The sequence below is a fragment of the Megalobrama amblycephala genome, linkage group LG3 (assembly GCF_018812025.1).
Source record: "Megalobrama amblycephala isolate DHTTF-2021 linkage group LG3, ASM1881202v1, whole genome shotgun sequence".
Taxonomy (NCBI): domain Eukaryota; kingdom Metazoa; phylum Chordata; class Actinopteri; order Cypriniformes; family Xenocyprididae; genus Megalobrama; species Megalobrama amblycephala.
The window spans coordinates 42,940,162-42,953,562 of record NC_063046.1 but is presented as its reverse complement, the minus strand read 5'-3'; the positions used below and the strand labels follow the sequence as shown (position 1 = coordinate 42,953,562).

The 13,401-nt window shown below is 36.1% G+C and overlaps 1 protein-coding gene across 1 annotated transcript in view; it reads left to right on the top strand.

Annotated features, from left to right (window-relative positions):
- The window catches only part of nfat5b (nuclear factor of activated T cells 5b), a 67,533-nt gene that overhangs the window by 30,186 nt on the left and 23,946 nt on the right, over positions 1-13,401 (top strand). The window contains 1 exon segment of the mRNA XM_048185564.1: positions 4,973-5,098. Coding sequence (XP_048041521.1) covers positions 4,973-5,098 — 126 coding nt within the window.

Sequence of the window (13,401 nt, the reverse complement as noted above, 5' to 3'; positions counted from 1 at the left end):
CCAGAAATGAAATAATTCTTTATCAAATAGAATGATATAGGCATATCAAAGTATATGTCAAAGTACTTTGGTAATGCAACTGATATGCCATAGTTTTTGGGACATGCTGTGAATTATAAAAGGGAAAAATCAAGTCTGCTTAAAGTCCAGACAATCATAATTTGGAAAAAGTAATGGTGGTTATGCAAGAACTGTGATGTTTTTGGTCTCAAGACCTTTAAAATCCACTTTCCTAGGCTTGTTTGAGTTAGAAACAGAGAGTGTCTGTTGGTTCCCGTCTCGCCTCTGTAAACTGTGTTCACGGCCTTACCGAGAATTTGCCTTTACCTGCCCCCATGTTTGCATCTATTTCAGGCCATATAAGAGATGAATTTGTTCTCAGAATTTAAGAGGCCTCTAAACATACCTGTGCTTTTCACATTTTATTTTCTGTAGGACTGCTTGAAATCATCTAAGCATTGGGTATATGCAGATGGAAAGAGTGTGAACATATGAGAACATCCTCAGATCTGGAAAATAGTTTTTTTTTTTCTCCTATGTGTAGAGACTTCTACAAGTAAACCATTTGTTGACTGTCTTTCCCCAAAGAGTGTAAACAGTGTGACACCATGGCATTCTGCAAACATGCTTGCTTTGTCGGAGCGGTCTAACATGTCAACATTGTTTAGCCAATGGCGTTATTTATGGGTTGTGGCTACCTGTTTGTCCAACCAATGGGAAACGGAGGGCATTGTAAGTGTTGGGGAAACCTGTTTGTAAGCCATTATATTTTGCATTTCCGTTTGGTACCACTGGTGGACACAACTGTTGTGTACCTTTATACCAATGAATCATATAGATGATGCAATATTGAAAAAAAGTTTTTCAGAAAATTTCAAGTGGACAAAAGGGAACTGCAGGGGGTTCGTAAGTTGATGAAAAGCTACTAATTAATTAAATAAAAAATGTAAAATTAAAGTACATATGAATAGTGTTTAGAAATCTGTTGTGAGCTAAACAGTCTGACTAAAGGTCTGTCTAAATCAAAATTGACAATTCTTTTTTGTTTGTTTGTTTTTTAAGGGGATCATGAAAATCTGACTTTTTCAATGTTTAAGTGCTATAATTGGATCCCTGGTGCAGGAATGATTTATCCCTGCATATATATATATATATATATCATGTGCCCTCGCAATCTTCAATAAAAATATCTTCCCCTCCCTCTTGCAGTGACATCTCTTTTCTTCTCTGATAATGTGTTTACTGATTCGAGGGTGGGACAACCTGTCACTCACATGAGATCGAACAATAGCAAACCACAACCTTCCAACCCCACATTTTTGTACATCATCTTGTTCAAGAAGCCGTTTTACTCTGATATATGTCACAATAGAGAAGAAAAAGAGGGGTTCTATATTGAACACTAGGGTTTTTGATTCAATTTTAAAGAACCTTTTATGCCAAAAAAGAAGAAATGTCTTATATGATTGCATAATAGTTTCATGTTTAACTGGTTATTTAAATTTTTTAAGCTGTTTAATTAATAAAATTGAATCAAAATATTAAATAAATTCAAACAAAATTAATTAACATTAAATCCTTAAAATTATACCATGATGGGAAGTGCCTGACAGAACCCTTTAAAGTTCTATTTAGAACCTTTTTTTCCCCCAGGAGTGTGGCATCTAAGTTCTTTTTGCACGGATGCTTCAATTGCAATTGCAATATATAACAGAATATAATTTCTTGACCAAATTGTGCAGCCCAATACTAAAAATCTAGGTATTCGAAGGGGTTCGGGATGAACAAAAAATTCTCTGATAACATTAAGATAGCCAAACCTACTTGTCAGATTGTATTTGTATCTTTTCGCAGCCTCATTTTAATATGGCATTAGGCAGCCCTCACAAAGGTTCATAACTGGTACATTTTCTCCATTCTCCTGCCATTGGCAGGTGTGGCAATTAATGATCCTGCTTTGATCTCTGAGACCACACAACTGTGAGAGATAATCTGCACTGAAACATTACAATTTCAAGGTACATAATTGAGGATTTGAGGAGCTTGACTGGACAGATGGGCAACGGTTATTTTCATTTACTTATTTGTTTATTTATTTTTTTGCTTGATATGTACTAACTGGTGGGAACAGTATAAAATCACATTTCAACTTTTCAAATTCCTCGTCCCTTTGTAGCAGCCTTGTTTTCAAAGTAGTACTGATCAGAGTCCTGAACAAGGATTGAAGGCATTGTGTTCTTGTTCTGTTAAAATAACCCACTACAATCACAAGAGTGGTGACTAAGGCCTCTGGCATGCCAAAAATGGTATTTATCACTTACTATTGGTGTAAAATAAGCTGTCAGGACAGGACTTTTTCCATAGTGATGGCCAGGCAGGTCGATGGCCAGGCCGTGTAGGGTTCAGAAAGACACTGTATACCTGGAATTGGACTGACAGATGTAGATGACTTTTATGGTCATGGAAAAGTACTGAAATAAATGTTGTGCTGATTATCAAGCCCTGCCGGGCGATAATCCACTTGAAATGAGATATTGGAAATTCACTGCATATATCAGTTGCCACAAAGAAATCTGTGCAAGGCTATTTTAACTTGCTGTGTTTAACTGAGACATACACTTTAAAATGCTGGGTTAAAGGTGCAGTATGTAATATTTTTGCAGTAAAATATCCAAAAAACCACTAGGCCAGTGGTATATATTTTGTTCACTTGAGTACTTACAATATCCCAAATGTTTCCAACTATTTGTAAATCGTGAGAAAATTGCAATTTTAACCAAGGCTCCAGGACGTGTGAGGAGTCGCCTGTCAATTGCGTCATACCCGCGTTACCCTCGGATTCCGGTTTTATTTTGTAGAAACCATGGAAACACCAAAGATGCTTTAAAATATTACATGTTTTAATAGACAAGGGAACAACTGTTTTGATATATTTATTGACAGAAAACTAATTGTTGTTATATAGCTCAACACGTTTAGTCTTTTTTCTCCATCATACAATATGTTTTAAAATGAACTGCATGTCATTTATCAACACAAGCCATCCAGCATTTAATATATTCTAAAATCTTACTGCAGTGTGTCTCAAACAAGTGTCTCACAGCAGCCACCGAACGAACGCACAGGGTAACGTTATAACAACATTTTCAACACACTCAAATGTATCTAATATGATAAACAGAGCTGTGTTACCTCATACTCATGACTGATAAAGCGGAAGCGGCGCCGGCGACTGTGTCATAATAAAAGTTCTGCTGCTCGTGAGGCGTGTGTTGCACAATCGCTCCAGCTCCTCGTTCAGCTCCACAACACTCGGTCCTGCTCTGCTTCATACTACAGTTAGTTAATAATCGCATCCATGAACATGATTTCTTCCCGAGTCCTATCCCTATTCTTTTGCACCGTCCGTTGAGTTGAAGACCACATGTCCCAAGATTCCACGCTCAAACTTGGCATCATCAGGCTACGCCTTTGTTTTGAATAGGCCTCTAGCGACCTCTAGAGGACAGAATTCTTACATACTGCACCTTTAAACTTATTAATAAATGTTCATTTATTAAACATTAATAAATGTCAATTTCCAAACTATTTTGGGTTCATTTTAAGCAAGTAATACAATAATTTTTAAACAATAGTTGAGTTAAATAAAACTACCCAGCAGATTTGGCAAACATTTAACCCAACCACTGGGTTAAAACAACCAGTTCGCTGGGTAAAAAAAAACTCAATTGCTGGGTTTATCCATTTTCAACCCAACTTGGATTGTTTTTAACCCATCATTTTTTATAATGTAATTAAACAATAAACATTTAATAAATTGGTTATTAATAAATGTTCATCTTTTGATTATTATCGTTGCCTCTAGTAATTATGTGTCTGATTGTTAATTTTCAACCTATTTTGGGTTCATTTTAAGCCATTAGTAATTTTTAAACAATAATTGGGTTAAATAAAACTGCCCAGCACGTTGGACAAACCTTTAACCCAGTCGCTGGGTTTGTCCATTTTCAACCCAACTTGGGTTGTTTTTAACCCAGCATTTTTAGTGTAGGGGCCGTTTACCTGACACCATTTTCAACTAAAAACGTTAAACTTTTTATGCGATTTGGCTGTTCATTTACATGACAAATGAGTTTTTGGGCCTTAAAATGCAAACAAGTGAACGTTTAAAAAAAAAAAAAAACGTAACCGTTATCGACTCAACACTCTAAATAATGCTGGGTTAAAAAAAACCCAAGTTGGGTTGAAAATGGACAAACCCAGCAATTGGGTTGTTTTAAACCAGCGGTAGGGTTAAATGTTTGCCCAACCTGCTGGGTAGTTTTATTTAACTCAACTATTGTTTAAAAATTACTGTATTGCTTAATTAAAATTAACCCAAAGTATGTTGGAAATTAACATTTATTAATGTTCAATGAATAATTATTAAACAATAAACATTTATTAAATTGCTTATTAATAAATTTATATTAATAAACTATTAAACTATTACATTTATATTAATAAAATATTAAAGCTTATTAAAAAACATTCACCTTTTGTCTATTATTGTTGCCTCTAATTGCATCTGGTTTTTAATTTCCCAACTATTTTGGGTTCATTTTAAGCTAGCCATATAGCAATTTTTAAACAATAGTTGGTTTAAATAAAACTACCCAGCAGGTTGGGCAAACATTTAACCCAACCGCTGGGTTAAAACAACCCAATCGCTGGGTTTGTCCATTTTCAACCCAACTTGGGTTGTTTTTAACCCAGCATTTTTTAGAGTGCATGTAAACTACAAAAACGTGAATTTGTGAAAACGGTGATGTCATGCGCATGCTATAGGCGTGTAGTGTTTCTTTACAAAGCGACATCGCCAACTACTGGCCTGGCAGCATAATACAGCTTTGTCTTCTGTACACAAAAAACTCACATGGTTGTCATATACACCTACCCATGATTAATATATTTCTCTTCTGATTCCCTCTAGAATCGGTATATGATCTTCTCCCGAAAGAGCTGCAGCTGCCATCTTCTAGAGAGCAGAACGCAGCCGCTATGAGTCAAAAAAGTGGTGGAGAGGCAGGACCTCCTCCGTCAACAGCTCTCGCCGCAGGTAAGCTTGGCTTTTGACTTTTAAGCCATCTTTTCTCTCAAGCTGACTTGAGTCAGATGCTGAAGACTGGAACTAAAGCCTACATCATGATGCTTTTTCAGCTGTCCATGTTTTTTCTGTGGTTGATTAATTTGGTTAATGAAAAATGGTCTCTGTATGACAGGTGGTTTGAGGGGAGGGCTTGGTGACATCAGACAAAAAGGAAAGTCGTTTCAGAGGTGGAGCGCATTTTTATAAAAGATTACAGAGAACATGCACTGATGAATCGTTCACACTAAGACCAGGAACACGCATTAAGTCGTAAATAGGGACATTTATTTGAGTTTTAACCAAACAATATAAAGAAAACTGTAAAACATTAAAACAGTACTCGTTATTTAATTAAAAATATATCTGATTGCATTTAGCATAGATTGTAGTCTTTTACCAAAATCTAGATCATTTTGTTCCTGTTGTCAATGTTGGGCCTTGCTGGAAGAATATAAAAGAAAAGCCTTTAAAAAAAAAAACGTTATTTTATGCAAACAAAAAAAAAAAAAAAAAATCGATATTTCAGAGTAAACTAAAACTTTTTTGGGGCATCAGAGTAGCAAACATGCAAATAGTAATTAAATATCAGTCCTATTTTTTGTAATAAATTTAACTTGGTGATTAACAATTAGTAAAATAATAATAATAAACTCAAAGCAGCCAGACTGTCTTCCCCTGGGAAATTCCAGTTGGCTGTCCAGCATTTTTCTAGTTTTGTGAATGAACATAATTGGCTCAGTGCCTTTAGGTCCCACATTCCCAATCTAATTTGGTTTTGCTGTGAAAAAATGTTATACAAATCTGTTTGGTATAAAATTCCAATGCGAAAAATCAACATGTACAAAATATATTCTCAGAAATGCATGTATAATTGACAATGAAAAAAATCTTATATTAAAATTCCTCCTGACTTGCATTGAACACTGAGAAACGAAACTCTCCACAAAACACTCCTCAGAACTTTTCTTTTGAGTTCCTATTTGTACATTCAAAATGCAATTCACTTTAGTTTCTTTTACTCTGCCCCTTTATCAAAGTGCCCAGGTTTAGGGTGAGTTTCTGTAAGCCAGAAGTCTGTTGCCTTTGGACATCTGTACCTAACTGCAGCCAAATGCATCCCTCTGACGAGGCAGGACATGCTGGCTGCAGCTGAAGGAAGGTGACGTATTTTCCAGCTTAAATGAATTTCATTGTGGGATTTTAGGTTTCACTGCAAATTGGACTTGCTTCTTCTGGCTATTTTCTCTTCCTGTTTAATTAATATTTTGTTTGTGTATTTTTTTATTCTTGAATCAAGAATATGTTCTTAGCATTCAAACATGTGCTCATTGTATTTGCTATTTGTTTGACTTATTGTTTGGCATTTGTTTGCTTGTTATTTTGTTTTTTATGTTTTTTTTGTTTGTTTTTGTTTTATTTAGTTTTGTGATGATTGTCTGTGATGATTGCCATATTAATGTCCCTTCTTTACATGATCTCTTCCCTCTGTGCTGAGATATTTGGGTCCAGCCATTGTGTCGCCGCCTTGTCTCTAACTCTAGCCCTTAATTACTTTTATTATCTTTTATTCTCTTTTACACTGCCAGAGTAATGTCTAACATAATTGCAAATTACTGTTCCTTTCCTAAAGGTACGCTATGTAACTTTTGGCCCTCTAGCGGTTAAAAAACAAAAACTGCATGCGTTTTGCAGAAGAACATTGTTTTGGATGTGCTTCAGCTCTGTGTGACTGTGCGGATGAATATGGTTATCCTACTGCTCATAAAACATTCACTACTAGGCTTGAGAGATGTAACCAGTATAAATGGAAAGGATCTCAAGCTGACTAGCTGAAGATATAACCGTATCTATACCCATTAATAGACACAGTACTTCCTTAAAAATAAATTACAGCACAACCTACATCCAAAATGAAATGACCCTTCACAATAGATAAGTGACATACAAAAATATGATCAGTAAGTCTTGGCAACTTATGTTTTTACTTTCAAGTCATCAAAATAATTTATGCAATTTTATCTTTTTTTTAATATAAGTTATAAGATGCAAGTACATTTTTTTAAGTCATTTTAATATAATTTAAGTTTAAATGACTTGCACAACCAAGTTGATTATACTTAAATTTGAAAGTTGAAATAGGTGAACATTTTTTTTACAGCGTATGTTCGCAATTTCTCACAAAAACATCCCGACACGTCTAAAATATGAACATTTATAACAGGCTTACCACAGTGAATCAGGGTAAAACAAAAACACACTTTGAAGGAGGAATGAACATTATTTAAATGTTAATTTGAACATAAAAAGTTACATAGTGTAACTTTAAAGGTGCCCTAGAATCAAAAATTGAATTTACCTTGGCATAGTTAAATAACAAGAGTTCAGTACATGGAAATGACATACAGTGAGTCTCAAACTCCATTGTTTCCTCCTTCTTATATAAATCTCATTTGTTTAAAAGACCTCCGAAGAACAGGCGAATCTCAACATAACACCGACTGTTACGTAACAGTCGGGATCATTAATATGTATGACCCCAATATTTGCATATGCCAGCTCATGTTCAAGCATTAGACAAGGGCAGTCAGTATTAACGTCTGGATCTGTGCACAGCTGAATCATCAGACTAGGTAAGCAGGCAATAACAACAGCGAAAAATGACAGATGGAGCAATAATAACTGATGTGATCCATGATATCATGATATTTTTAGTGATATTTGTAAATTGTCTTTCTAAAAGTTTCGTTAGCATGTTGCTAATGTACTGTTAAATGTGGTTAAAGTTACCATAGTTTCTTACTGTATTCACGGAGACGAGAGTCGTTGCTATTTTCATTTTTAAACACTTGCAGTCTGTATAATGCATAAACACATCTTCATTCTTTATAAGTCTCTCCAATAGTGTGTAATGTTAGCTTTAGCCACAGAGCACCATCAAACTCATTCAGAATCAAATGTAAACATCCAAATAAATACTATACTCACATGATCTGACGCATGCATGCAGTATGCATGACGAACATCTTGTAAAGATCCATTTGAGGGTTATATTAGCTGTGTGAACTTTGTAAATGCACTATATTATAGTTTGGAGCGCAAGATTTAAAGGGGCCGCAGCCTGAATCGGTGCATAGTTAATGATGCCCCAAAATAGGCAGTTAAAAAAATTAATTAAAACAAATCTATGGGGTATTTTGAGCTGAAACTTCACAGACACATTCAGGGGACACCTTAGACTTATATTACATCTTGTAAAAACTAGTTCTAGGATTACTTTCCATAAATTGTCCATATTTCTTGAAAATACTGGGCTATTAAATCACTTTTTGCTCTCCCATTTAACTACTCTTACTATTAACAAACACGTTTAAGCATTTCATCTAAAGTCCTGAAAATATATAAACAATTTATAACTAAAATGTAAATTTGATTATTAATTCAGCTTGCCCATGTTTCATGTAAACACAACATTCAAACTTGGCCCCTCCTCATAGGCGCAACACCACCAGAAGCCACGCCCTCTCTTTCCCTGACATGATATCAGTTCAGTGTTGCCAAGTCTGCGGTTTTCCCCAACATGCCACCCCAAATAACATGATATTTAGCCCCTGGAATGCAAATTTTACTAGGGGAAAAACCAAATGTAGCTACAGCCTTCGAAATAAAAAAACAAAGCCAATCAAATTAGCGATGTGGGTTCGGGAGGGGGTACTCATAAAAGAGAATGAGATCTATTAACCTTTTGTGTACCAGGCATTACGCATTTTTCACAAGAGATTTTTAATCTCAACTAGATGTTTCCCGGTTAAATAAAGGGTAAATAAAATAAGTAATACATAAAAACCACAAGACATAATTGGACAACAGTGGTTATATTTAAATATATTTAAATTTTTTATCGAAATTATTGCTAGGGACAAATCAGTGGTCACTTGATATTGGAAGGGACATGTCTCTAGCGTCCCTAAATTCTACGCCCCTGGCCACACAACATTATTTGGCTGGGGCCCACACCCACTGGCCAAAGCACAGAGGAAAAGAAGAAAACACAAACACCACCACACACCTCTAGTGGACTATAAGTAATGATTTAATGGCAATATTTTAGTATGAGCCTATACTTTATTTTTTCAGAAAATCCTGCATAGTGCACCTTTAAAGGGTTCACCCAAAAATGAAATTTATGTCATTAAAGGTACTTTTTGCAGTAAAATATCCAAAAACCACTAGGCCAGTGTTATATATTTTGTTCACTTGAGTACTTACAATATCCCAAATGTTTCCAACTATTTGTAAAACGTGAGAAAATTGCAAATTTAACCAAGGCTCCGGGACGTGTGAGGAGTCGCCTGTCAATTGCGTCAAACCCACGTTATTTTGTAGAAACCATGGAAACACCAAAGACGCTTTAATATATACATGTTTTAATAGGCAAGGGAGCAACTGTTTTGGTATATTTATGGACAGAAAACTAATTGTTGTTATATAGCTCAACACGTTTAGTCTTATTGTTTAAATCAGTTTTCTTGATTTTTAGCGAGTACCATGCTTTACCATGCCTCAGAAAAAAAAACATTATTTTGTGAAGTAGCTAACGTAGCATAATCAGATGCAGCTTTATTTTTATTAACCGTAATACATAATTTTCTCCATCATACAATACGTTTTAAAATGAATTGCATGCCATTTATCAACACAAACCATCCAGCATTTAATAAGATATTCTAAAATCGATCTATCTTACTGCAGTGTGTAACAGTGTCTCACAGCAGCCGCCGAGTAATGTTATAACATCATTTTCAACACAGTCAAATGTATATGATAAACAGAGCTGTGTTACCTCATACTCATGACTGGAAAAGAGGAAGCGGCGCCGGCGACTGTGACATAATAAATGCTTGTGAGGCATGTGTTGCGCAATCGCTCCAGCGGCCTCGTTCAGCTCCCACAACACTCGGTCCTGCTCTACTTCATACTACAGTAACGTTAATAATCGCATCCATGAACATGATTTTTTTCCGAGTTCCCTATTCTTTTGCACCGTCCATTGAGGTGAAGACCAAGAGTCCCAAGATTCCGCGCTCAAACTTGGCATCATCAAGCTACGCCTTTGTTTTGAATAGGCTTCTAGCGACCTCTAGCGGAAAAAAATTATTACATACTGCACCTTTAATTACTCACCCTCATGTCGTTCCAAACCCATAAGACCTTTGTTTATCTTCGGAACACAAATGGAGATATTTTTGATGAAATCCAAGGTTTTTTTTTATCCCCCATAGAAAGCAACGTAATTGCCGTCCTTCAAGGTTCAGAGAAGTTGTAAAGACATCGTTAAAATAGTCCATGTGACTGCAGTGGTTCAACCTTAAATGGGAACCTATTATGCAAAATTCACTTTTGCATGATGTTTAGGTGTAAATTTGTGTTGGCAGTGTGCGTACACAACCACCTTATAATGATAAAAATCTAACCACTCCTTTTTTTTTAATCCCCATAAATCATAAACAGTGTCTCAGAACAAGCCGTTTCCAGATCCCTGGCAGTGTGACATCACATTATCCACAGGCCCCTCCCATGAATGTTGACAGACACTGACATTTTAACATAGAACCGCCCTGAGCGAGTTCACAGCGAGTTGTACACAGTCCACCATTGCTGCACTGACGTCTCCCAAGTGTTTTAGGTGTTCTGTAGCTGGATGGATTAATCCACATTGTTCTCTCCATTTACTGCCTAAATCTGAGCCGCTGAAGACGAGGTGGATTAATTTTGTTTTCGAAGAAAATGCTCCCTCAACTCTACCGAAATTTGTTTATGTCTGCGTGAATCATTTCACACCGGACTTCTTTGTGAAAGATGTCAATACAAAGGGACAATACAAAACATACAGTCTCCAGAGTGATACTGGATACGGCAGTAATGAAGGTGAGAGCACTTTATTACAGTTCATCGGAGCTGATTTACGGATATGATAAGTTTACCAGTTTATTAAGCACCACCCTAAATGTTTTTATATATTTGTTTACTGTAAGTTGTAACAAGTGTTTCTGTGTACTTCACTGTGTATCTTGATGATAATGCAAGAAAGAGAGAGAGAGAGTTTATGGATAATATTTTAATGTTTTAAACTCTTCTAGAGTGAAAACAGATGCTTCATATTTTGTGTGAAGTACAATAAACGTTATAAATCTCATCGGTAAACTTGCTTGTACTAATATAGTGGATAAAAACAAGAAGATAATATAAGTTACAACCGTAATTAAACTAAACTATACCTGTTATATCTCCATGCAGCATATATTCGCAGTTTCTGACATTATAATGCGTCCTGACTGAATCCTGACAGGGGAGAACGAGCTCTTGAAGCTCCACCCTCTTAGGCAGAGCGCAGCAGCTCATTTGCATTTAAACGGCACACACTGAAACGGCAAAAACCCCAAAAAGTGGCAATTTTAACATGCTATAAAAAATTATCTGTGGGGTATTTTGAGCTAAAACTTCACATACACACTCTGGGGACATCAGAGACTTATTTTACATCTTGTAAATGGGGGCAATTTAATGTTACGAGTGACGAGAATATTTTTGTGTGCAAAAACAAAACAAAAATAACGACTTTAAAACAAAAATAACATCCGAACGCTGGCTCAGTGTTGACCGAGGCTGTTCACGTGAGCAGCACGACACATGCGTGTGATGCTGACACAGGAGTCGGCCAATAATGAGCCGGCGTTCAGACGTAAACACGGAAGCGCTGCACTGTGTTTACTGCATACGAGTCTGATAGGGTAGAGAAGAAATTGTTGAATAAAGTCATTATTTTTGTTTTGTTTTGTTTTTGCACACAAAAACGTCGCTTCATAACATTAAGGTTGGACCACTGTGGTCAAATTGACTCTTTAATACCTTTCTGGACCTTGAATGACAGAAATTACGTTGCCTTCTATGGGATAAAAAAAAAAAAAACCTCTTGGATTTCATCAAAAATATCCTAATTTGTGTTCCAAAGATGAAAGAATGTCTTGAGTGTGAGTAATTAATGACAGAAATTTCATTTTTGGGTGAACTAACCCTTTTACAAAACATTCTTGATGATTGTCTGTTTATCAAAATTGATATTTTGAGACTCTTTAAAGTTTTATTGCAAGGCAATAACATACTTTTGTATTAGAATGTACATACTGACATATGCTGGTTCAGGATGATTAACTTGACCCAAATCATACATTCATGATTCTGTGATTTTTTTTTATATTTTTTTTTTTTTTTTACAAAACATTCAGTCTAATTGAATTTAAATGTTTATTTCTCCACTGAGATGGTGTCAGTCACAAGATTTCTGCTGCCTAAATCAATAGTGTAATATTCTCACTGCTCCCCTGTAGGAATGTGTGTCCTCCATTGGTAAATTCAGATTACGTTTTAGTTTGGCCCTTCAGGGCTCCCGTCGGTTTATGTTACAGTTTCTATCAATAGTGAAAGCTCTGAGAGGCTCAGTATAACACAACACACTCAGGTTGCTGTGTTCAGTTGGCCATTTGCCGAGTAAAGAGTACGGTGCGGTCATTAACATGGAGGCCAGACTAACGAATCAGAGGGGGTCTTGTAATAAATGTGAATCTTTTGAATTTGAATCCGTTGAGTTGGTCTAACCTGCATTTTTCCATATTCATTTTCCCAGATTCCTATCAGATTTGATATTCCACTGTCAAGCCAAACTGTACATAGAAAAAATGATTTGCAGCCACTTTCAGCCTCAAAGAGCAAGAAGAGACAGACGCTGTGTGTTTCAGTGTCATTGGACTTGTCTGTATGGTTGCAAGCTTGCCAAGAGGTTGCAACATAATGCTCAAAACTCTGCCTTTGTTGTGCTCCGCCAGAACAGGGTTTCAATTAATTTCATTAACAATTCTGCACAAACATAGGAGCAGATGACTCAAATGTCACAGTATCAGATGTCAAACTGGCAAATCGTTTCTCCCACCATACAACCCGCTCTCCAGTGATGCTAGGTGGAGTCTGAGATGTTCTTCTGAGGTGGATGGATCTATGTCACCTGTTCATGTTGGACAGTGTTTCCCACATGGAAAGATTTCTTCCTGATTTAATTATGTATGGCATAGGTGACCACACTTCCTGTGCATGCAGGTGTCCTCATGTTAATCATGCTGCTTTTATGCACCAGTTTGAGCAATCCTTCTGTGAAGAAGACAGTTAAAATAATTAATTTAAACTGTTTTGTTGTGAGGCATGACAACAAACCTCATAAATAA